The 25,465-nt window shown below is 37.5% G+C and overlaps 1 protein-coding gene across 1 annotated transcript in view; it reads left to right on the top strand.

Annotated features, from left to right (window-relative positions):
• The window catches only part of DDX1 (DEAD-box helicase 1), a 37,460-nt gene extending 12,300 nt beyond the window's left edge, over window positions 1-25,160 (top strand). Inside the window, 17 exon segments of the mRNA NM_001266562.1 lie at window positions 534-606; window positions 2,084-2,160; window positions 2,283-2,397; window positions 3,332-3,470; window positions 7,114-7,174; window positions 11,448-11,546; window positions 12,413-12,502; window positions 14,417-14,605; window positions 15,274-15,325; window positions 17,679-17,825; window positions 21,290-21,381; window positions 22,671-22,743; window positions 22,864-22,936; window positions 23,022-23,064; window positions 23,872-23,967; window positions 24,070-24,190; window positions 24,853-25,160. Of these exon segments, the coding sequence (NP_001253491.1) occupies window positions 534-606; window positions 2,084-2,160; window positions 2,283-2,397; window positions 3,332-3,470; window positions 7,114-7,174; window positions 11,448-11,546; window positions 12,413-12,502; window positions 14,417-14,605; window positions 15,274-15,325; window positions 17,679-17,825; window positions 21,290-21,381; window positions 22,671-22,743; window positions 22,864-22,936; window positions 23,022-23,064; window positions 23,872-23,967; window positions 24,070-24,190; window positions 24,853-24,983 (1,671 nt within the window). The 3' untranslated portion in view covers window positions 24,984-25,160.
• The last annotated feature ends 305 nt before the right edge of the window (window positions 25,161-25,465 follow it).

Here is a 25,465-nt window from a genome sequence, read left to right as displayed (position 1 = left end):
GTAAGCAATTATGTTATCAACTCCAACATAGCATAAGTAAGTTTTCTTGCAAACTTAATCACTCATGACAGAATGAGGGTGTAATCAGCAGATTTTCTGTATATTTTCCACAGAAAGTTTGGATTTGGACTTCAGTGAAGAAATATTGTCAAGCTAGATAAATATGTAGTAGTTATAATTTTTCTTTTATGCCATTTGTTATCCCCTCCAAAATACATTACATTGTCTTCTCTTTTCACCTCATTTTGATTTTGGTTTTGATACCTGTTATTCTCTTTTCTTATTTTTGATCATGATGAATCTAAATATGGTTCATCTGGTGAGCTGAAATCTACAGTAATGTGAATCAGCCTAAATATGTTGATTCTCACAAGCCTGTCAAATGCTTATACTATTGTATTGTCATATGCTCTAATAGGCATTTTTGATTTAAATAATTATTTTGAAACACACATACTTTTGATGCAGCTATATTTTAACTTTATTTAAGAATGTGCTTTCTATTAATAGCATTTGACTTTCCGGTATTCTAGGAATTCACTATGCATGATACCATTGGATGTTACCTAGATATAGATAAAGGACATGTCAAGTTCTCCAAAAATGGTAAGCTCTATAGGGATCTTAGTAGTGAAAAGATATATGATATTCAATAATTGTAATTTTTAAAAATCCCCCCACCCACTTTTTCAAATCCCTGTCCCTCCCTCCCTGCCTTCATTTGAACAAATATTTATTGAACATTGACTATGTTTGAGGTACCCTGGTAAGTACTGGAGGCACAGAAGAAAATGGAATAGACATTTGGGGCTTACACACTAGTGGTGAAAGACAGACATATAATACCATGTTAGGTGGTAATAAGTGCTGTGAAGGAGGGTATAAAGCAGGGGAAGGAAGTGGAGAGCCATAGCGGTTTGGGGGTTTGTGCTTTTGTGTCAGGCAGCCAGAAGGCTTGATAAGGTGACATTTAAGTAGAGATCCGAATGAGTTGGGTGGTGGGCCGGGCAGATATCTGCAAAGAACATTTCAGACCGAGGGAATAGTAAATGTGGATGCCCTGAGATGGAAGCGTGCTTGAGGTGTCTGAGTCACAGCGAGGAAGCCACTGGATCTGGAGTACTCTGGGGATAAAGGACGGTGGTAGAATGTTAGATCAGTGAGGTGGTGAGGCCAGGCCATGGAGAGCCATATGGGCCATGATCTAAACTTTGGTTTTTATTTTGAGTAAAATGGAAAGCCATGAGGGTTTTGAGCAGAGGAGTGGCATCATCTGTCTTTAGTTTAACAGTACTATTCTGGCTGCTTTGTTGAAGACACATTGGAGGGTGGGGTGAGATTGCCTAGGGAATGAGGGTAGATAAAGAGAAGAAGAGATCTGAGGCCTGGGTTCCTGTGGTTAGGGGTCAGCAAATTGAGGAGAATGCAGCAGAGGGGAATGCGGAGGAAGGCCAGGAGGAGAATCAAGAAAGCATGGGTCCTGCAGTCCCGGTGAAGGAAGTGTTTGAAGGATCAGGGAGCAATCACTGTGTCCAGTGCTGTGGGTGGACCTAGTCTAGCAAGATGAAGAATGTGCATTAACTACTGCATTTGACAAGTAGAAAGCATTAGAGAGCTGTTTTGGTGGAGCGAAGGGGTGAGGGTGGGAGGCCTCCTAATAAGGAGGCAGTTCAATAGAGAATGAGGTGAAAGGAAGTGGATGAAGTGTAAATGGAAATTGGAGTTTCACTACAAAAGGGAGAAGAAAAATGGAAGGTAAATGGAGGGAGAGGTGGGTTCAAGGGAGATTTTCTTGTGTATTTTACTGTGAGAGTATGTTTATATGCTTTGGAATGTCTAATGGAAATGATCTTGTAGACAGAGAATAATGAAAAATGTAGAGGGGTAGAGGTGACAGTTTCAGGAGTAAAGTGAAAAAATGAAGAAGCTGGCCTTAGGCAGCACAGTTTATCCATGGTGACAGGAGAGAGGCATGAATGCAGGTAAGTTGGTAGATTTGACAGTGTCAGCATGAGGAAGGTCTTTTCTGATTGTTTCAATCTCTCTCTCTCTCTCTTTTTTTTTTGTGTGTTTGTTTTTTAAGGAAAAGATCTTGGTCTGGCATTTGAAATACCACCACATATGAAAAACCAAGCCCTCTTTCCTGCCTGTGTTTTGAAGGTAATTAGGAATCTAGTTAGAAAAAATTTACTGTGGTTATAAGCTGCTTGCTCTTCATTATTTTGTATACGATGGTTTCAATTAGGGGAAGAATTTTAATTTTCTCTTTTATTCAATGCTAGAATGCTGAACTGAAATTTAACTTCGGTGAAGAGGAATTTAAGTTTCCACCAAAAGATGGCTTTGTTGCTCTTTCCAAGGCACCGGATGGTTACATTGTCAAATCGCAGCACTCAGGTATTATACCTGCAAGGGTAAGGATTTCTAGAATAGTGAAAATAATTGGTGAGAACTCCAGTAAGTAAGGCTTCTCATACTGAGTTACATATACTTTCCTTGCTGGTTTGGTCACATATCTTTTTTTAACTCACCAGTAAAATTCATTTTTAAAACCTAATTCATAAACTCTTAAGTATTCGGTTTCAGTGTAGGCATTTTGGGATCCCAATCATAATGGTAATGATATCTAATATTTATAGAATGTGTGCTTATTCAGTGCCAGGGCACCACGCTAAGTGCTTTACATGGTTTAGTCTTCACAATAACTGTATAAGGTAGTAGTTTTCCCATTTTACAGGCAAAGAACCTAAAGAATAGGGACTTTAAGTGACTTGCCCAAGGTCACAGAACAAATAAGTGGTAGAACTGAATTCAAATCTAAGCAGTCTGACTTCAAAATTTATACTCTTATCCATTGTATATTTAATATATTTCAATTATTTAAAGTACATTTCATAACCTGTTTACTTTGTCACAAGTGAGTCATTTTTTTTTTTAGACGTATCAATCAATTAGAATTATTTTAAGTAGATTTTTATTGTTTTAAGAGAGGGAATCTCACTGTGTCACACAGGCTAGAGTGTAGAGTGCTGTGTCACCATCATAGCTTGCTGCAGCCTTGAATACCTGGGCTTAAGTGATTGTCCCACCTCGGGCTGCCCAAAGTGCTAGGATTACAGGTGTCAGTCACCCCAGTGGCCCAAATAGTTTTAATTTAAAGTAGGCTTCGTTTGTTTTAGAAATCCGAGCTTTATTTTGTTTGACTGTCTTCTCTACTTTTTGACAATTATTATTTAAAATGTTGATACTAGAGTATTTGTCCTAATGTTCCGTAAGTAACAGTGTTATAAAGCGTGATTTGAATGTGTTCTTGTCTTTTTTATTCCCTAAGGTAATGCACAGGTGACACAAACAAAGTTTCTCCCCAATGCTCCAAAAGCTCTCATTGTTGAACCTTCCCGGGAGTTAGCCGAACAAACTTTGAATAACATCAAGCAGTTTAAGAAATATATTGATAATCCTAAATTAAGGTAAATCTTCCTTTTGTGCTGAAATGCTTATTGTCTTTTGGTTTGAAGTTTTTTGGAAGAAGAATAAGGTAGAGAAAAATGAAGTAGAAATTCAGTGTGTATACGTAATACACGTGTGTGAGTATGTAAATATACTTTAATAATTTCTGTATAAAACTCCTGTTTATTTGCTAAATGATAAATATGTTTTTTCCCCCGTGTCTCTTATATGAAAAGTCATGGTTACTAAACAGCATTGGAGTAAAAATCTAATTTTTTTTTTTTTCTGAGATGGGGATCTCAGTCTGTCGCCCAGGCTGGAGTGTAGTGATATGATTGTGGCTCACTGCAACCTTGACCTCCTGGGTTCAAGCACTCCTCCCACCTGAGTAGTTGGGACTGCAGGCACATGCCACCTTTGTAGATACAGGGTTTCACTATGTTGCTTAGGCTAGTCTCAAACTCCTGGGTGCAAGTGATCCTCCTGCTTCAGCCTCCGAGAGTGCTGGGATTACAGGCATGAGCCACTGCACCTGGCCCTAACAGTTTTTTGAAGAAAGGATTTCATTCAATGGTAAATTTATTTTTGCCCTAAATCTGTATAGAAAGTGTGCCACTCTATTTCTAGCGTGTTAGTAAACTTGGCGAGGTTTATTCTAGACTGCATCACGGTGGTGGCTTTCTTCCATTTGGGCATTCAGATTAGTTACTGTCTAGTTATAGGACTCTTTCTACCATTGGAAGGATTAAGTGACAAATTCAGGACCTTGCTCAGTAGCAATCCCTTTGACTTTGAAGAAGGCTATACCATATAAGTAAAACACTCTGTTAGTCAATTGGACACTTGATTTTTGTTAATTTTGCCTTTAATTCCTTTTTAAACTTGAAACATTCACACACCATAAAACTCATTATTTGAAGTCTACAATTCAGCCAGCTGCAGTGACTCATGCCTGTATTCCCAATACTTTGCGGGGGCTGAGGTAGGCGGATCACCTGAGGTCAGGAGTTCAAGACCAGCCCAGCCAACACGGTGAAACCCTGTCTCTACTAAAAATACAAAAAGTAGCTGGGCTTGGTGGCAGAGGCCTGTAATCCCAGCTACTCAGGAGGCCGAGGCATGAGAATTGCTTGAACTTGGGAGGCAGAGGTTGCAGTGGGCCAAGATTGCGTCATTGCACTCTAGCCTGGGCAACAGAGCAAGACTCCACCTCAAAAAAAAAAAAAGGTGTACAATTCACTGGTTTTTAGTATATTCACAAGGTTGTGTAACTGTCATCACTGTCAAATTTCAGAAGCTTTGAATGTTTCGACATCACAAAAGCCTGTCTTTTTTTTTTTTTTTAAAGTTTTTTTTTGAGATGAAGTCTCACTATGTTGCCCAGGCTGAAGTGAATGGCTGTTCATGGTGCGATCTTCCTACACTGTAGCCTTGAACTCCTAGACGCAAGGAATTCTGTCTCTCAGCCTCCTGCGTAGCTAAGACTACAGGCATGTGCCACTGTGCCAGGCAGGCCTGTCTTTTTAATATTGATCTTACTTACAGGTTGAACAAACTTACTTAGGGATAAATTATACTAGGTAAAATAATTTCTAATTTAGTTTTGAGGATTGATGCATGTTCCTCATTCAGCAAATGTTCATCTACCTTCTATGTGTGACGTTTTAGGCTGGGCGGGCTTCAACAATGAGAATCAATCTTCCTTTCACAGAATGAAGTGTGAAAGTGTGGGGATAGTATGGAGGGGAGAGAAGCAAAACAAATACGATAAATGCCTTGAGCATACCATGTAACCAGGGCATCTGCTTAGTATAAGACACTCAGGGACCTCTTTATAAAAGGATTTGGGAAGAATGTAAAATGCTAGTGTGAATTGATTTTTGTGCTGTGATTATGTATAAAAATGAACATGATTATAGACAAAAGTTAGAGGAGAAGATGAATAATAAAATCAATTTATTGGTTAAGATGGTGAAGTCATGGGCTACTCGTTTGGTATTCGGTACAAATGCACATTTTCCTTCTTAAAACCCAGCTGAAGTCGTGATCTTTGAATGAAGCTAAGCTGACTGTCCCAGCCCAGCCCTCTGCCCCTCCTCTGATACACTGACTGTACATGCCTTTCCCTGATCCTTACATACTGTCATGTGTTAGTTTTTCTTTTTAATTTTCTTAATTTTTATTCCTTTTTAAAGCTATATGTGCTTTAAGTTTCTTGCTTTGAATATGCAAAACTTTTCTCTTTCTAACTCAGTTTTACATTCCTTAGAGCAGGAGTGGTTCTTTTATATTCCTCAACCCTATAGTGCTTTGCATACGAGCATAAATTATCATGTATATGTGTGTTTACTTCTGCCAAGTTTATAGGGATAAATATATTTGATTATAAATGTGGATAAAAGTAGAAGTATTAGTACAATAGTCCAAACCTAGGAACTTGAGGACCTTATTTAAAAATATAAAATGTATTGGTTCCCTCCCCTGGATATACTGAATCAGAGTTTCCAGAGAATAGGAATTAGAATCTTTTTAAAATTTGTTTGTTTTTTTAAGAAAAGCAGCTCCTCCAGGTGATTTTTTTGGTTTTGGTTTTATTTTTAGGATGAGGGCTCACGGTGTCATCTAGGCTGGAGTATGGTGGTGCCTCATAGCTCACTGCAGCCTCAAACTCTCGGGCTCAAGCAGTCCTCCCACCTCAGCCTCCAGACTAGCTGGGACTGTAAGCAAGTGCCACAGTGCTTGGCTAATTTTAGTTTTTGTGGAGACATGGTCTTGCTATGTTGTGCAGGCTGGTCTCGAACTCCTGGCCTCAAGCAATCCTTGTGTCTCAGTCTCCCAAAGTGCTGGATTATAGGTGTGAGCTACTGCATCTGGCCTTTACTCTCCTGATACTATCCTTTGGAAGTCTTAATTTTGATGAAATCCAATTTATCTATTTTTCTCTTTTGTCATGGTGTTTTGATGTTGTAGTTAAGGTAGACTAGGCCTAACCCAAGGTCATGAACATTTTATTTTGTGTTGTCTTCTGAGTTTTATGATTTTAGGTTCTACATTTAGGTCTGTGATACATTTAGAGTTAATTTCTGTGTGTGGCATGAGGAAGGGTTTTAACTTCAGTCTTTTGCATGTGCATTTCCATGTGTCCCAGTGCCAGTGGGCCAGTTGTTGAAATGAGAAACATTCAAACACAAAAGGGTACTGTGAAAAGTGAGTCTTCTTTCACTCCATTCCCCAATTTCTAGTTATCCTTTCTGGAGGCAACGTTTTAAATTGATTTTTGCATTACGTTTTAAATTGATTTTCCTTCAGGGCATTTTATATACATACAAGTATATATGTCTGAAAACGCAGATTGAAACCAGGTTTTAAAAGACCTTGAATTATCCTAATATAGAAGAATATGTAGATGAGGATTAATTTTTTACACGTTACAAGCTCACACATTGTCTTTCGTGACTTTACCACACTTCAGCAATGGATACAGCTATGGAGATTTAACTGCTTTGTTTCCCACCTTCCCCAGACTTGTTTTATTGTAGGCTTTTTTCCTCAGTTCCTTTCTCAGCCTTAATTTCCACCTAAAATAAATGGATGCAGATCAAACAATGAAAAGCAGACTTTAATTTTTTTTTTCTTACATTATCATCTTAATATTTATTTCAGGGAGCTTCTGATAATTGGAGGTGTTGCGGCCCGGGATCAGCTCTCTGTTTTGGAAAATGGAGTAAGTTGTAGTTTTAATTTTTAAAACATAATGTCATGGGCTGTTGTTTTGGCAATACAGCTCTATTTTGTTTCAAGAAAATTTAAGTGCGGCTGAAATTAGTGCAAGATCAGAAGAGTATATTTGTTCAAAGACATCTTGCAAGTGTGCCTTTTCTTCTCCCGGAAGTATACAAAGCAGTAGTCTCTCCCAGACCTCTCAGGCAAAATTCCAGCATACATGATTTTTTGTCGTTTACCCTCTGAACGTTTGAGAATTTCTTTCTGGCCTTCATGGGTAAAGAGTCATTCTTTTTGGGGAGATAAGTGAAAAAGAAGAAACTGGAGTTAAGAACAAAAGAAGAGGTAAAATAGATTGCAGATAAGGATAGAAGTTCCTGCAGTGGCCCTTGGGAAGGATGAATAATGATAAGACAGTGGGTAGTAGTTCCAGTGAGGAGAGAGACGAGTTCAGTTATGTGTAAGGGGAAGGCGCAAAGGCTGTGCTCAGGCATGCCATTGTGAAGGACAAAGCTAAGAGGATGTAATCTCCAGTGATCTCCACTATTGGAGAAGAAGTTTAGGATTTTTTTTTGAGAAGAGTTTCACTCTTGTCACCCAGGCTGGAGTGCCATGGCACGTTCTTGGCTCACTGCAATCTCTGCCTCTTGGGTTCAAGCAATTCTCCTGCCTCAGCCTCCTGTGTAGCTGGGATTACAGGCATCCACCACCACACTGACTACTTTTTTTGTATTTTTAGTAGAGACAGGGTTTCACCATGTTGGCCAGGCTGGTCTTGAACTCCTGACCTCAGGTGATCCGCCTGCCCTGGCCTCCCAAAGTGCTGGGATTACAGGAGTGAACCACCGTGCCCGACTGAAGTTTGGGAAATTTTTAACCATTTATCAATTCTGTGAAGGTAGGACTTCATGAAATATTTTTCGTATGTGAAATAACTTACAGCTTATAAATTTCTCTTTTATTTCCTTTCCTAAATATTTAATCATTTAAGCTAAACCATCCAATATTGAGTCATGACAAGCAATTATGTCCTTTCTCCAATTTCATTGGTGCTCCTGTCAATCTAAATTTTGTGCCACATGGACTTTACATTTGACCTGGTATGCCATATTAAGAGCAAGGAATCATATTACCATACTTGTTAATACTATTCTGAGTAATATTGCTTTGATACGTTTTTATTTAATGCTATGGTTTTAATGTCCCCACCAAAACTCATGTTGAAATTTAATTGCCAATGTAATAGTATTGGAAGGTGGGGGCCTTTAAGAGATGATTAGACCGTGCGGGCTTTGTCCTCATGACTGGGTTAATGCCTTTGCTGTAGGAGCGGGTTAGTTATTGCAGAAGTTTGGGCCTGTTTCTTTCTTGCTCCCTTCTGCCATGGGATGACCCTCACTAGTTGCTGCTGACACTATGCTCTTGAACTTGCCAAGCCTCCAGAAATGTGAGAAATATTCTTTTCTTTATAAGTTATCTACTTTGTGATATTCTTTTAAAGCAACAGAAGATAAGCTGAAACATTTAGTGTGTTTTATTTTGTTTTAGTGGTTGTAAGAGAGATTTAATAAGTTTATTCCCAATCTTGCTTCCTCAAACCCATTTTTCCCATAAGATAATATGTTTCTCAATTCCTATTTTCCTAAAGCTTATAGAGTTTTTAGGGAATTAAATCTGCTTTCATCAGGATGTCTTAAAATTTGGTACTAACTTGAAGCAATTGGAAAGGCAGTGTTATTCCAGAGCATTCTTCGCAGAATTCAATTCTACTCTACTTCTTAGCGGATCTAATATGATCTTTTTCTGTTCTTCTCTCTATCTTACATTCTCTGCTTCTATTATCTTCCACCACGCTCTGGTTCAGCCTTAGCCCTGTGTTGGGTATTGTGCTGGGGCAGAAGTCAGCTTGGCAGTGAGAGAGTGGAAGCATTTTAGTTTTCTAATCTTTTAGACTTGCAATATTATGCAAGATGTGCCACTGAGGCCTGATAAAGGTAGGTAGTGCTGTCATAAAAATGATACAAATGAAGATGTCTCACAGGCTTTTCTGATCTAACTGACTTAAAACAAAACAAAACCCTGAGAGGCCTTGTCTGTTTTCATGCCCACTTTACCTGCTGAAATTAGGAAGGAGGAAACTCACATGGTTAGAATACTGTACTAAACTGATGTCGTAGAACCAGATGGTATTTTGTTCACTGCTGTGTACAGCACCTGTCTCAGTGCTTGGCACATAGTAGATTCTTAATACATTGGACAGATTTTATCTTCACATTTTCAGACAATATTTTCTAGGTTGAACTTGCTTGTAATTACCAGTGCAGATGAAACAATAGCGTCAGAAATGTCTGCTTTATTTTTCATGGGATAGTAAGTGTCTCCTATTGGATCAAGTTAAAAGTTCATTCAGCACAATGTTCTGTTTATTTGAGGAGTGAGATATTGAAGTAATGGAACTAGAGGAATAACTTTGCTAATAGAAACCAATATTTTTAGTACAGGGTGGAGAAAACAGGTAAAAAAGAATGGAAGTGTTGTTTTTTAATGCCTGTCAATTAAAGAGTAGAGGTTTTGAATTGCCTAATTTACTGAATGATCTTATGTAGTACCTTATTTGTGCTCACATGAATACATCATATACACACTTTGTTTATTTTTATTTATTTATTTATTTCTGGAGATAGCGTCTTGTTCTGTCACCCAGGCTGGAGAGCAGTGGTGTGATCTCGGCTCACTGCAACGTCTGCCTCCTGGGTTCAAGCTATTCTCCTGCCTCAGCCTCCTGAGTAGCTGGGACTACGGGCACAGGCCGCCACGCCTGGCTAGTTTTTTTGTGTGTGTGTTTTAGTAGAGACGGGGTTTCACCATTTTGCCCAGCCTGGTCTCAAACTCCTGAGCTCAGGCAATCTGCCTGCCTCAGCCTCCCAAAGTGCTAGGATTACAGGCATGAGCCACTGCGCTGGCCCGTATACACACTTGAAAAATACCTTATCTTGCCAGGCGCAGTGGCTCACGCCTGTAATCCCAGCACTTTGGGAGGCCAAGGCGGGCGGATCACGAGGTCAGGGGATCGAGACCATCCTGGCTAACATGGTGAAACCCCGTCTCTACTAAAAATACAAAACAATTAGCCAGGCATGGTGGCAGGCGCCTGTAGTCCCAGCTACTTGGGAGGCTGAGGCAGGGGAATGGTGTGAACCCAGGAGGTGGAAATCACGCCACTGCACTCCAACCTGGGCATCAGAATGACACTCCATCTCAAAAAAAAAAAAACAACACTTCATCTTTATTGACTGCTTTCTAGAAATGGGTCAGGCACTGTACTAAAACCATAACATGTTCTTACTCAGTACTTACAATAATCCTCTGAGATGGTACTCTTCCCTATTTTTGAAGAGGGCTTATATCAAATATTAAGTTGCCTAAGATCGTATAACTCAGAACTTTACTCTGAAACCTATGTGTCTAATCACCATACCTATGGACTTGACTACAAGATATGTGTGGGAGAATGCAAAATGTTAATTGTTTGTGTACTGGCACCGAGGCTCACTGTTCTCTTCTATGTATGTTTGAAAATTTTTATTTAGTATTCTAAACTTCCGTTTTCTCATTGAATAGGAATAATTATAGTAGTATTTACCTTAGTGGTAACATGAAATAAAACGTGTACTTGTAAAACATTTCACAGAGTGCCGGTTCATTATAAGCACTTGACAAATAGTAACTATTACTGTTTTCCTGGACAGTCTGATCACCATTACTATTAACTATAACCAAATTTATTGAGCACCTGGGACACTCTGCATCTGGTGCCTTACACATCTTATCTCTTAATTATCACAACCATGTTGAAAAGGAGAAGGTATTTCCCCAATTCAAAAATGGAAAAATTGGTACTAGAGGAGATTAAGTAAATTAAGGTCACAGAGCAGAGTAATGGTGGAACTAGGACTTGAGTTCTAGGTTCCATTGAGTTCCAGTAAATTCATCTGATTTTTGCTTGGAAAATATAAATTTTATACATTAGAATGTATATCAGTTAAGGATGTCAAAATCAATTTTGGTCAAAATACCAAAATCTTCACATTAATTTCAAACCAATTATCAGTTTAACATATGCCATTATCTGTAACTCCTTTTTTTTTTTTTCATAAATTTAGAGTTGACATATGCATGTTTTTATTTAAAAGTAGACAGTTATTGGTTGCTATTTTAAGGTAATTATACTGTTTCTTTAGTTTTCATTAAGTAGTTGTTTTGCTATTTTTCAGGTAGATATAGTTGTAGGTACTCCGGGAAGACTAGATGACTTGGTGTCAACTGGAAAGCTGAACTTATCTCAAGTTAGATTCCTGGTCCTGGATGAAGCTGTATGTTGAAAGATAAGCATGCTTTTTTAAAAGTTTACTTACATTTTTTGAGATAAAATATTTAAAATGAAGAAGAAATATAATTCAGTCATGATCCTACTACCTAATCATTGTTATCAGTTTGGTATATTTTCATATACTCTTTTTATTTATATATTATTTCATGTAGTTGAAATCAAGATATGAGGAATCTGGGAAAATTTTTAAAAATTTTATGTAATATCATAAGTATTTCCTGTAATTGTTTGTAAATACTTTATAAATGCTGTCTAGTGGTCTATCATATGGCTACTTCAGGTCTATTATATAGCTACTTCATGGTATATTTAATTACTCTTATTACTAGGTATGTAGGTAGGTATGATTTTTACTCCAAATAACCAGCTTTGTTTGTACATACATTTTCTACATACTATAAATTTGTTCCTTGTGTCAGAGATGTAAAATGTAGACCATCTGGAAGGACGTAAATGTGTTTGAGGCTCTTAGACATACTTCCAAATCATTTTCAAGTTGGGTTTAACTAGTTCCTCAGCACTGAGGGTTTTTAATTTTTTATATGAAAAGTCTGTTGAAGGATATATGTTAGAAGCTGTTGACTGGCATTTTCATTCTAGATTATTAGATTATGGTTTTGGATTATTTGTTGTCACCTCTTCATATTTTAGTCACAAGGAACTTAAAATTGAATTTATAATTTATCTTTAAATATCCAACAAAATAGTTTTGAAAATATAGGACTATGTATATATATGAATTAGTTTCCTTATATTTTGTTTGATTTAGCAAAAAATATTTTTGATACTGATTAAAACTTATTTTCTATACTGATTAAAAATTTAATTTATTCTTTGCTTCTCATACAGGATGGGCTTCTTACTCAAGGTTATTCTGATTTTATAAATAGGATGCACAATCAGATTCCTCAGGTTACCTCTGATGGAAAAAGACTTCAGGTATAAAATTATCAATGCATCTTAAAATACATGTAAACAATTGTTATGTATTAACGTTACGGGATCCTAGGGGGTGTTGATTTTCTGGCTGGAAACCTCTGCGGCCAGTGGTGCCTTAGGCCGAGTTTTACTCAGTTCCGCCCACTTGGCCTGGCAGGCTGTGCTCAGCTTTCACTACCAGCCTGGACCCCATGCCTCCCAAGGGTGAGCCAGGCGCAGAGTGGCGAGGGATGTATGAGCGAACGTGGGGTCTGGCCACTGCGCACAGCCAGGTACACTGGGTAGCTCCAGGCATTGGCATGGGCACCGGCTCTCTGTGGGACTGGTGGCCTGGCCCCCAGGCTTCAGGACTTCCCCAGTTTGAAGGTGGGGCTTCACCGGGGACTAGCCCCCTTCCACCCAGGAGCCTGTCTGCCTCCTGCCGCTGTTCATGGTGCCCAGGCTGTTCATGCCAAGGGGCATCTGTAGGCCAGCACTGGGCTGCCCTCAGCCTGCCTTGGCCATGCTCCCATGTTCGCTGTCACTCAAAGGCTGGAGGCAGCCAGGGTGCCAGTGGGTTGGTGTATCAGTGCTGCCTCAAGTGTGCACACCCAGCTGGGTTGTGACAGTGCCCAAGCTCGGCCTTAACTTTGTTCTGTCATCAGAGTGGGTGTTGACAGCAGAGAGAGGCCAGGCAGCGGGAGCAGACATCTCTGAACCTATTGGGGCAAGGGAGGGCCTTTTAGGGGCCCCCGGGTGCAGAGATGCCTGGGTCCGCAGCTACAACTTGGGCGGCTGCAGCCATGCCTGGGATGGTGGGGCTCCTGCATGCTCCTGGCTCCCACCACCACTCTGGGCCCAGCTCCATCTCAGGGCTCCTCTCTGTCTGCCCCTCTGTGCCCAACCTCGCTGCTCCCCCTGTGGCAGGCGACTCGGCCCAGCCCCATTGAGGTGACTCTCAGGGCAGCGGGCTCCAGGGCCCTCCCAGGGGTGGACTCTGGGGACTGTCCTCCTCCTCTCTGTGCCCTCCCCGCAGCGGTGGCAGGCAAGAGCGGCAACACGGGGCCCGGGTCCAGAGTGGTGGAGACTCTGGGCCTGGGAGTGAGTCCTGCCCAGTTTCGCGAAGGTTGGGGTGGCCCAGTCAGCTGCCTTGGGGATGTGGGGCACAGGGGACCCACCACCACCACTGCAGCTTCCACAGCCGCTCTTGCTGCCACTGCTCGTGGCGCCCCACTGCAGCCAACATGATGGCAGCAGCCACTCCTGACGACCTGCCACTGCCATCATTAATGCTTATGAGCAGAGTCAAAGCGTTTTTGTTTGGTGCCCTCTCGTGAAGTTTATTACTATGTAAAATGTTTTCTTTTTGTTACTGGATGAAATAGTATACTCAAAGGTAACATTCTTAAAAGCTGCTTTTAGAAATAGAAGGAAATTTGAGGAAATTTGTTGGGTGTTGCAGAAAACTGTAAATACAAATTCTTAGTTATTTTGTCCTATAGAACATTTAGGGTTTGTATTCCAGATCATTAGTACTGCTTCCTGTTCGAAGGAAAAATAACTTCAGCTATTGAAAAATTGTTATCTTCTCTTAGTTATATCCTTCTTTCTTAGGAAATGTTTAAGAAGGACAAGCTTTTGAGAGAAGGGGACTGATAGTAATATAGGATTTTTGGTTTACAAAAACATCTCATTTTACTCAGTTTTGTAGGAACTTGAGGAAGAGATGGCATGATTTCTATGTGACAATGAGGGGACTGAACCTCAGAGAGATCAACCCGCCCAAAGTCATACCTCCAGTTGTCGCTGCATAGAGTAAAGTGTTGAACTTATCTTTGGAGTCCAGGCTAGCACACTTTGTGTTTCATATCAGTGTTTGTGTGATTTAATAATTATTATAAAAGTTCATCTCAATTTGGGGTTTCCTCTTCTTAGGTGATTGTTTGCTCTGCCACTTTGCATTCTTTCGATGTAAAGAAACTGTCGGAGAAGATAATGCATTTTCCTACCTGGGTTGACTTAAAAGGAGAAGACTCTGTTCCAGATACTGTACACCATGTCGTTGTCCCAGTAAATCCCAAAACTGACAGACTCTGGGAAAGGCTTGGAAAGAACCACATTAGAGTAAGTGATTTATAATATTAACATTTATGTAGAATAAAACAATTTATAAACTAGTTTAGCCTTGGGCTCTTAGTGATGCTTAAGGCAGTCAGTTATTATATCAAAGAAAAGTCCAATACATTGTAGACCCTTAGACCTTTAAAAAGCACTGAATAAGTGATGGACTCCATCTTTTATTTTTCTCTCTTCATAATATTGCTTTTGTGATCAGCTTCCTTGATATAATTTTTATAAGTAAATAACATATATATACCTAATTTCAGATACAGTGATTTCCATTTTTAGTAGTACTTTAGTAGGAGCCCTCATAGGTGTCCTCTTGATGTACTTTTTTCTAAAAACCAATTTCATGTGGTCATCTTGTCACTTTCTTCACTGTGATTAGATTTGCCTTTATATAGTAAGGTTATGTTTATTATAAATATGCGATATTTTAGAAACCACATTTTCATTATTATTATTAGCTTTAAAAGTGACCTTAGACCTATAGTTAATGAAGGGTTTTTCCAAATCTGAAGAATGATTTTGCCTACAGATTGTGTTATAAAGACATATATCTGAAATGCAGTGTAAAGACAAATATAATTCTCCCTTTTAAAAAATGACATCTATTCTGAATCATTATTTAACGACTCCTCTATCCTGTTTTTATTCCTTGTTTTTGATAGACTGACGATGTACATGCAAAAGATAACACAAGACCTGGTGCTAATAGTCCAGGTGAGTTAAAAAGAGTCAAACGTGTTGAAAGATTTTGAAAATGAAATTTATACCTTACCTATTCTCATGAAGGATGTGAGGTGACCTGCAAAATTGGAACAGGAAATTTGGAAATAAAGACAATAAAAATGATAAAAAAGAAATGGGAAAAAAGCTGATACTAGTCAACTTAGAGGAATATGAATCATTGAATTTATTTATTTTTTGTTTTTTAATTTTTTGAGACAGAATCTCGCTCTTGTCACCCAGGCTGGAGTGTAATGGCACGACCTCAGCTCAAGGTAACCTCCTCCACCTGGGTTCAAGTAGTTCTCGTGCCTCAGTCTCCCAAGTAGCTGGGATCTCCTGCCACCACGCCTGGCTAATTTTTTTGTATTTTTAATAGAGCTGGGGTTTCACCATGTTGGCCAGGCTGGTCTTGAACTCCTGACCTCAGGTGATCCTCCCACCTCGATCTCCCAAAATGCTGGGATTACAGGTATGAGCCACTGTGCCTGGCCTTAATCATTGAATTTAGATGTTAGTCTCCTGGCATCTAAATCACAATTTTTTTTTTTTTTTTTTTTTTTGAGAGAGAGTCTCACTCTGTCACCCAGACTAGAGTGCAGTGGTGCGATCTCGGCTCGCCGCAACCTCTGCCTCCCAGGCTTAAGCAGTTCCCCTGCCTCAGCTTCCCGAGTAGCTGGGATTACAGGCATGTGCCACTACCACCCGGCTAATTGTATTTTTAGTAGAGACAAGGTTTCACCATGTTGGTCAGGCTGGTCTTGAACTCCTGACCTCAAATGATCTACCCGCCTTGGCCTCCCAAAGTGCTGTGATTACAGGCATGAGCCACTGCATCCAGCCACAAATATTTTTGATTATCTAAATCTCATTGATCATAGGAAACCAGCAAATTTTTCTAGAGAGATTATTTTATACTGACCCTGAATTCAAGAAGAAATAATCATGTAAGTTTCTCATATCAGTGATATTGCATAACAAAGAAAAATTTCTTTAGCTACAGCTTTGCAAAAGATACTGAAATGATTTTGAAATAGTTGTTTGTTGACTTTTTTGTGTGTGGTAGAATATACATAACATAAAACTTTGCATTTTAACTATTAGTGTACAGTTCATTGGCATTAAGTACATTTGTATTGTTGTACAATCATCACCACTATCCATCTCCAGAACTTTTTCATCTTCTTAAACTGCAAATCTGTACCATTAAATATTTGGCAATTTTTTAAAAGCCTAACATTAAATTCTGCCTCAATGAAGATTCTTCTGTGCAGAGCTGAGACACGCTGTTTCAGGTTAAATAGTGTTTTGAAAGTATAGGAAGGTACATCATGATACAAGGATGGTGCTTAGAAAACTTGGAAGAATGAATCTTAAACCCATTAGGCTGCATGTCTGACATCAGATGTTTCAGGTGGATCATTCATTGGTGAGGGTCAGACTCTGCTTCATGGTTGAATTCACGGGCAGGTTTTCAACTATATCAAAAAGGTGAATTATCTGAAATCTTGATTAAAGATTTGAACTCAGGTTTATGTGTAGCTCTAAATTAACTGGACACATACTTAGTTATCCTTATTGTTGGAGAAGAACAGAGACAGTATTTGAAAATCTGTCATCCCACTGTTTGAGAATGCATTTTATAAAATTCCAGTTTTTATTCCTTCTTATATTTTTCTTGCAAAAGTTTTGCTTAGTTTAGACTACAATTAGAGATGATCAGAGAGACCTTAGAAATACTTTGGGTCACAGAATTAACGTCTTAACATTCAGTGGTTGAGGAATAACAATTGTAGCACAGCTTCACACTGAAAAATAGAGTTGGAGGATGGTGACGAAATTACTAGATTTTTGTGTTGAAGTTTTTACTGCGTAGAGTGAAGTATGAACTTTCTGGTATTTAGATTGATTTAGAAAGTACATTATTTTTAAAAGGAGTTAAAATAATTGTATAAAGCATTTATTGAGCATTTAGGGAAGTTCATGCAAGGCAGAGTATGACTTGTTCTTCATGAGGGATGAGAACAGTGTTGCTGTGAGTATGTATTTCTGTTAATTTGTACATATGTATGAGTATGTTCCCTCATAAGAGGTATGGTTATAGATGTTTGTATACTACATAAAGTAGCACAAAAAATATTAACAGAAACAAAAATAAATGAATGAATGGATTAACTTACTGTTTTACTCTATCTTTACTTCTTGTCCTTGTCTATATATAATACTTTTATTAAAACAGGTATTCTTTTTTAGGAAAATTAAGCAGTCAGTCTATGACTAATATGTGTATTCATGACAAATTCAGATTGAAATTCTGTTGGTTTTTGTTGTTGTTATGGTATTCAAGAGATGTGGTCTGAAGCTATTAAAATCCTGAAGGGGGAGTATGCTGTCCGGGCAATCAAGGAACATAAGATGGATCAAGCAATTATCTTCTGTAGAACCAAAATTGACTGTGATAACTTGGAGCAGTACTTTATGCAACAAGGAGGAGGTAATTTTTTCTCACTTGAAATAAATTATGTTTATTTCCTCTTGTGATAGATTATTAATCTCATGTTGATGCAATCTAGAATACATGTACAGAATTTAAAGCAGTGATGGCATATTTTAAGTATCTATGCTTATTCAGTACTTTTCCCTATGATAAGCCCTAGAAAAAACAAGAGAGAATTTTCCACATAGGTACATTTTCATTACAGTGAACTTGAATCACAGCATTCTAAGGGTTTTATATCATTTGGAAGAAGGATAAAGTTGTTTATTAGTCTTAAAATTTAAAATGTGATCACTGAAATAATAGAATGTATGTCTTTTAAACCAGTAGATGGGGAAAAGCGAATGAGGAAAAAATCCTAATCTAAGCAAGAGCAAGAAAGGAAGGGGAATAAAATGAGAAAAATTATGGTTAGAAATTATAGAATAAGATCAATGTTGGAAAAATCTGAATGTATGAGTAAACACTGTAAGTATCAGTGGACAAAGTCTTCTCTTACAAGGCATGGATTGTTGGACTGGATGAAATCTAGCAATATGCTGTTTACATGGAGCATACCCAAAATCTGAGGACACGGAAAGATGGAAAGGAAAAGGAATGAAAAAATATTGTGCATGTGTCAGCTAAAATATTAACCAAAAGAAAGCCAGTTTAGCTATATTATTAAGAGATGCAGTAGACTTTAAGACAAATATTACTAGAAATAAACAGTCACTATGTAATAAAATATTCAAGCTATAATGAAACTATAAGGGTTCAGATTTTATGCTTCTTATAACTTCGAGTGTGTAAACTGTATTAGTGTGTTCTTACGCTGCTATGAAGAACTGCCTGAGACTGGGTAATTTGTAAAGGAAAGAGGTTTAATTGACTCACAGTTCTGCAGAGCTGGGGAAGCAAACATGTCCTTCTTCACATGGCAGCAGGAAGGAAAAGTGCTGAGCAAAGTAGGAAAAGCCCCTTATAAAACCATCAGATCTCATGAGAACTCAGTCACTATCATGAGAACAGCATGAGGGTAACCACTCTCATGATTCCATTATCTCCCACCATTCCATTACCTCCCACATGTGTGGGTTATGGGAACTACAATTCAAGATGAGATTTGGGTGGAGACCCAGCCAAATTACATCATAAACCAACATGGAAAAATTCTCAATCAGTTGTTATGGAAATGCAAAATAAAATGACAGTATAATACCATTGTACATGCTAAACTAAAAATACAACACCGAATTTTGGCTATGGAGCAACTGCATACAGTTGGTGAGAATAGATTGTTGATGAGAATATAAAATGGTATAAGCACTTTAGCAAAGGGTCTTGCAGTCTTTTGTAAAACTAAAAATGTTGTCTTATGGCCTAGCAATTAAACTCCTAGATGTTTACCCAGGATAAATGAAAACACATATTGACAAAAAGGTGCTAGAATGGCCATAGCAGCTTTATTTATAATATTCTAAAACTGAAAACACACTGAGTGTCCATCAGTAGGAGAATGGATGAACAAAGTGTGAAATACAATGGAATACTACTCAGCAGTGAAAAGGAACAGACTTTTCCTTGCTGAGTAGACACAGCAACCATGGATGAATCTCAGAAATGTTATGCCAAATTGAAGAATATATACTGTATGAATCTATTTATATGACATTTTTTAAAAGTCAAAACTAATCTATGATAGAAAAAAATATCAGAACAGTAGTAGTCCCCACAAGGGTGGCAGCAGGGATAGGCTGGGAAAGGATATGAGGGTATTCTTTGGTGTGATAATGATGTTCTGTATCCTAATGGGACTTCCTCAGCAAATCTACTTAAGATTTGTAGATTTTCTTGAATACAGCTTTTACCTCAAAAGAAAAAACAAATATTGAATTCTAGTTAATTATATGCATGCTGAACTGTGTACTGATGTCTGCAATTTACATTGAAATGTACAAAAATATAAAGATGAATTGATGGATGGACACAGGTATAGGTAGATATGTGGTTAAAGCAAGTATAGTAAAATGTTAATTGTTGAATCTAGGTGGTGGGTATACAACTGTTCATCGTTAAAATTATTTCAATGTCACTACATGTTTGAAAATATAAATGTTGGAAAAATGTAAAAAGTAAAAATTGGCAGATATACAAGGTAACATACAAATCCCATTGTACTGAGGAAAGATTAACACATCTTGTTATAACTGATGTACATCAAGGAGATAGAAAACTCAAGAAGGATATAGAATATTTGAACTAATAGTCATATAAAGAACACATTACACTGTTCATTATAGTGAGCACTTAAGTAACACTTTTTTTTTTTTTTTTTTCAAGTCCTGGCAAACAGACTTGCTTGGTGGTTATAGTGACTGTTTTGTAATACTTATTTTCTTCCTATCAATGTTTTGAATGGAGGAGTTGATTATGTAGTAAGGAGTACTGTTGATTAAGTAGTAATATCCCTTAGTTACTTTGGTCCTCCTTCCCTAAATATTCTGGATGTGGATGTTACTTCTGCCTAGAAAACAAGTTTACCACACCATCACTAACACTCAAACACAATATATACCAGATTATAGGGGTTTAAAAGAAGGGATTAAAGCATCCATGTCCCCTTCACACATACCCTAACCAGAGAGTTCCAGTGTGTATTTGATACTTCCCTAAACCACTTGAATTCAGGATGCAATAAAATCTCAGGTGTATGCCTCTAGAAGTTCTGGTTAGCTGTTATTTCACTCTGCATAATTGATTTTTGTGTTACTCATTTTGAATAGATATCTTTCAAAATGTATTGTTTCCTTGAATTTTCAAGTATACTTACTGAACTTAATTTACCTTGGAGAACAGTTAAGTGGCATAATTGTTATTTTGTTACCTCTCAGTGGTTACTCTTTTTGTTACTGTGTCTATTTGAAGAGTTTTCTTTTGGGGGGTTGGCTACCACTGCACCTGCCTCTAAAATAGCACCTCTCCATCTTTACAGTTTGCTGCTTTGAATCTTCTGTGGCCATGAAACTAGATAACTATGTTGCTTAAAGCACCTTGAGAAGAGAGCAGGCTTATGGGCATGGCCTTTTAGGAAGCACATTAACTTGATGAAGCTTAATTTTGGTTCCTCCAAGAATGATCTCTTTTCCCTACTTTTTGAGTCTTAGTTTTATGGAGGATAGTGAGGTTCCTGGTATACACATCGGCATTTTAGTTGGCACACTGCTTGATCCACTCCTCCTACAGATTGCGAAGGGTAACTTAAGATGCCCTTAAAAGCAGGACGACTTTAACGCTCCATAGAGTTCCTTTTAATGGTACTTCATTTGTGACAGAAATTGTGTTAACCATGGTTTATAGCAAGTTGGGGCATAGATTTTTATGGAATTGTGTGACACTATTGTAGTCTCAATTTTATTGGTTTTTTTACATAGTCTTAGGCAGATTTTCCAAGGTTAAATGCTTAATATGCTTTTCACTAGGACCTGATAAAAAAGGACACCAGTTCTCATGTGTTTGTCTTCATGGTGACAGAAAACCTCATGAGAGAAAGCAAAACTTGGAAAGATTTAAGGTACTGATATATATAGTTGATTGTTTCCTTAATACTTAAGAGGGGCATTATATCTAGTTTTGAGTAGTTCCGGTTAATATTATTAAAGCAGTTATTGTCCTAGAAATTTCAAAATGTTTCTACCCTAACTAATGCGTCATCATCATGACAGGGATTAGTGATTGTTGACACTCAAATGGTAAATTACACATTCTCTATCAGCACAACACTACTATAACAAGAATTTTCAATTTTAGAAATTTTAGTTAAATTATTTCAGGTAGCTATTTTTAGGAGAAGTATCATTGGATAGCTAAGCCATGTCTATAAGCCTTAAAAATAGTCTCCAGCAATAGCCATAAGGAACTCAATTTGTAAATTAATTAAGACAGGTATCAGAATATGGTTATGTAGAATTAAAGTTATTTTGATACTGTTTGGGGCAGACCTTTCTGGTTATGTGCTTGCAGCAGGTGAACGGGTCATACAGCTCTTGGTGTAGGTGGGTGGGGCTTGAGCCATTTAGAACTAAAGGTCAGTAACCTCTCTACATCCAAGCAGTCTCATTAATTTAATAGACCCCAGTGTATAGTACAAGTATCATTTTCTAAGAAAAAAGATTGGAAGTATTGGGTTGAAGAACTTTGACTTATGTTTCCATGCTGGGTGTAATTGATGCAGATGTGAAAACACATCGCATGGCCTCGTTTGAATGTGTGCTACCCTTCTCGACCTTAGGCATTTTTCCGGACCATAAGTCAGTATACCCTTTTTCCACCCCCCAGATCTCTAATTTTGCTGTGCCTTGAGGCACAAATGACATCGAAAGGCTAATTTGTATTTCTTGGTGAGCACCAGGGGCCTACCCTCATTTTCCTCCCCTTGAGAATTTTGTCTGTTACAAAAAGTGTAGCCTCCAGGTAAAATATCTAGTATTCTGGGTTTATTTGAATGCAAGAGTAAGATAATGCTTATGTCTGTACATTGTGTTCTGTTTTATCTTTCTCTTCAATTTCTGAAGATATTTCTAAAGATTAAACCAAGTTTTAGCAATGGTTTAATATCTTTGAGTAGAAAAAGAAAAGCAAAATGAACCCAGTCTCTGATTTAATCACCTTAAATGTCATGTTTCAGCAGATCATGACATACAACTTCAAGACTTGGTCCAGTAAATTAGGAGTATGTGGACCTCTAATCCGATAGTAACACTTGAGTTTTTAGAGGTCTCATTTAGTGGAAGGATAGCATTTATTTTTATTGTTTAGTATATGTGCTAACAAACTCCTTTCTCTCTTCTCTGTTCTCTTTAGAAAGGAGATGTAAGATTCTTGATTTGCACAGATGTAGCTGCTAGAGGAATTGATATCCATGGTGTTCCTTATGGTAAAAAGCAACTTTTTATGCTTGCAGTGTGATTGTTATGGAATCTAAAGTAAAGCCTTCTAATATGTTTGAAAAATTTAGAAACTAATGGCAATTGTTAAGAATTGTTTTTATTTACAGTTATAAATGTCACTCTGCCCGATGAAAAGCAAAACTACGTACATCGAATTGGCAGAGTAGGAAGAGCTGAAAGGTACTTCTGTAATTTTTTCTCCCCCATTTTTAAGCTTGTACGCTTTAGGAATAAAGTCTAATAGGATGCTTTTATCATCTTTCAGGATGGGTCTGGCAATTTCCCTGGTGGCAACAGAAAAAGAAAAGGTAATCTTTGTAGGGCTCTATTATATTCATTGTGTGCGTTATGATTTCAGATGTTGGAAATAAACACAGTTTGATTTTCCTATTTAAATTTAATTCAGCTGCATGTGGAATACAAATGAACTTTTTAATGGCATTTTTTTCTGTATTCAAGAATGGACAAATAATAGGGTGAAATTTAGAAAGGAAAAATGCAAAATATAATTTTTCCTACTAGCTTTATTGTAGTCATTTCCACCAAAAACTATTTAAACATCGTCTGACATGGTGCCATGGAAGACTTTTCATGGTGAGGGCAGATTTATTTTGATATAATTGCTAATTTATAGAAAAGTTGTAGTCATAAGGAGCTCCCATATACTCACTGCAAAAATTTACTAGTTGTACATTTTGCGTTATTTGCTTTATTATTCTCTTATATAAAACATTTGAACTTATTTTTCTTTTGAACTTTATTTTTTATGTTAATCTTGACATAGTATGCCTTAATATTTACTTTTTCATCCTACTTTGAGAATTCCTTTTGATATCTGACACCCATTTTAGGAAAACTTTTGGATTATTCTCAAAAAGAACTTTTTCAGAAGACCTGTTTATTTAATGAGCTACTGAATAGTAGTAGTCAGTAGTAGTACTACTGAATAGTAGTAGTCATACTACAATAGTAGCAGTCAAGTAGTAGTCACTTCACCTATAATCTATTTTTCTAGTGCCTTGAGGACAGAAAATACTTAAAAACAAATTTAGAATAAGATATTTAGTATGTCTCTATCTCCATGCCTGTTAATATTTTTTCCTTTTTAAATTTAGGTTTGGTACCACGTATGTAGCAGCCGTGGAAAAGGGTGTTATAACACAAGACTCAAGGAAGATGGAGGCTGTACCATATGGTACAATGAGATGCAAGTAAGACTTGGAGTCAGGCTCACAAATAATGTATTAAAATGGTAAAATAGACAGCATTTATCTTCAAAAATTATATCTGGAAATTTTGTCTCCCTTACTTAGTTACTATCTGAGATAGAAGAACACCTGAACTGTACCATTTCTCAGGTTGAGCCAGATATAAAGGTACCAGTGGATGAATTTGATGGGAAAGTTACCTACGGTCAAAAAAGGGCTGCTGGTGGTAAGCTTTGAATTATTTTAAATACTATTTTAAATGTAAATGTACCTGTTTTGAACTTCAGTTTGGGAAGGCAGTAGTTTCATTTCATTAGGTTAAGAGTATATTTTTAACATGTTAATCATTCCCTTGTTACCCTCATAGTACTTTGTCCATACCTGCCTGGTAGCATTTTTTAATTGTGTCATCTTTATGTGAATGAAAGACTTCAGCTTAGCTCTTTCTCTTGAAGTGTTAATATCATAAGAGTAGTTGAACATTTTGTGGAATTATTAGGAAACAAGAGCATAATAGGTGATTTTGAACAAGGAATTAGAAGCCTTTGACTTAATTCAGGTGATAATTCAGCATATTATTTCCTCTGCCTGGGATGCCCTTTTGTTAGCTTGTTCCTGAAAAATTTTAAGACTCAGGCCTAACTAGTTGTTTCCAAGCCAAGGGTGGATAGGGGTATTGGGACAGCTGTTAGTGAGGCCTAATTATTTATTTATATTGAAATAATTGATTTAACATTTTTTAAAGTCAAAGTTCTGGAGATAACTTGCCCAGTAGTACATTTTATTGCTACAAGCAGTGTTTAAAGTGATATAATTGAGCCAAAGTATTGCTGACAAGTTATTTCAAGCATGTCATTTACATTACTTTGTTATTTGTGTGTGATGCAGGTGGAAGCTATAAAGGCCATGTGGATATTTTGGCACCTACTGTTCAAGAGTTGGCTGCCCTTGAAAAGGAGGCGCAGACATCTTTCCTGCATCTTGGCTACCTTCCTAACCAGCTGTTCAGAACCTTCTGATTTTTACATTTACTGAATAAGATTTGAGTAATGAAAGTCTGTAGTCTTAAAACTCTAAAACAGTTGTACTGCTTCCAAGCAGCAGTATTTATAGTAACGTAAGCTATTAATGCTAACTCTTGCATGTCAGGAAACATTAGTCTTAGGAATTCTTCAAAAAATGGCATCCCAATGAAAATAAATTTGATGACTATATATTTCATGAAGGTTTGTGTCTTATTTTAAAGTTATATTGATACTTTTTTTCTATTTCTTTTTTAAGAACAGTATGGGCTTATGAAGTAGAATTTATGGGTATGTGAATCTGGCAGAGGACTTACATGGAACCACTAGGGAATATTCTAAAAGTAGGTTTTCAGATGGTTAAGGTTGTCTATGTGTATATTGAAGCTAGAGGAGAGTTGGAACATGAAGGAAAATTGGATGATCCCAACGTAGAAGAACTGCTTGTTAGTTTGGAAGCTTGGAAGTTTTGAGGGAGT

Source organism: Macaca mulatta, chromosome 13, assembly GCF_049350105.2.
Source record: "Macaca mulatta isolate MMU2019108-1 chromosome 13, T2T-MMU8v2.0, whole genome shotgun sequence".
Classification (NCBI taxonomy): Eukaryota; Metazoa; Chordata; class Mammalia; order Primates; family Cercopithecidae; genus Macaca; species Macaca mulatta.
This window is presented reverse-complemented; position numbering and strand designations above follow the sequence as displayed.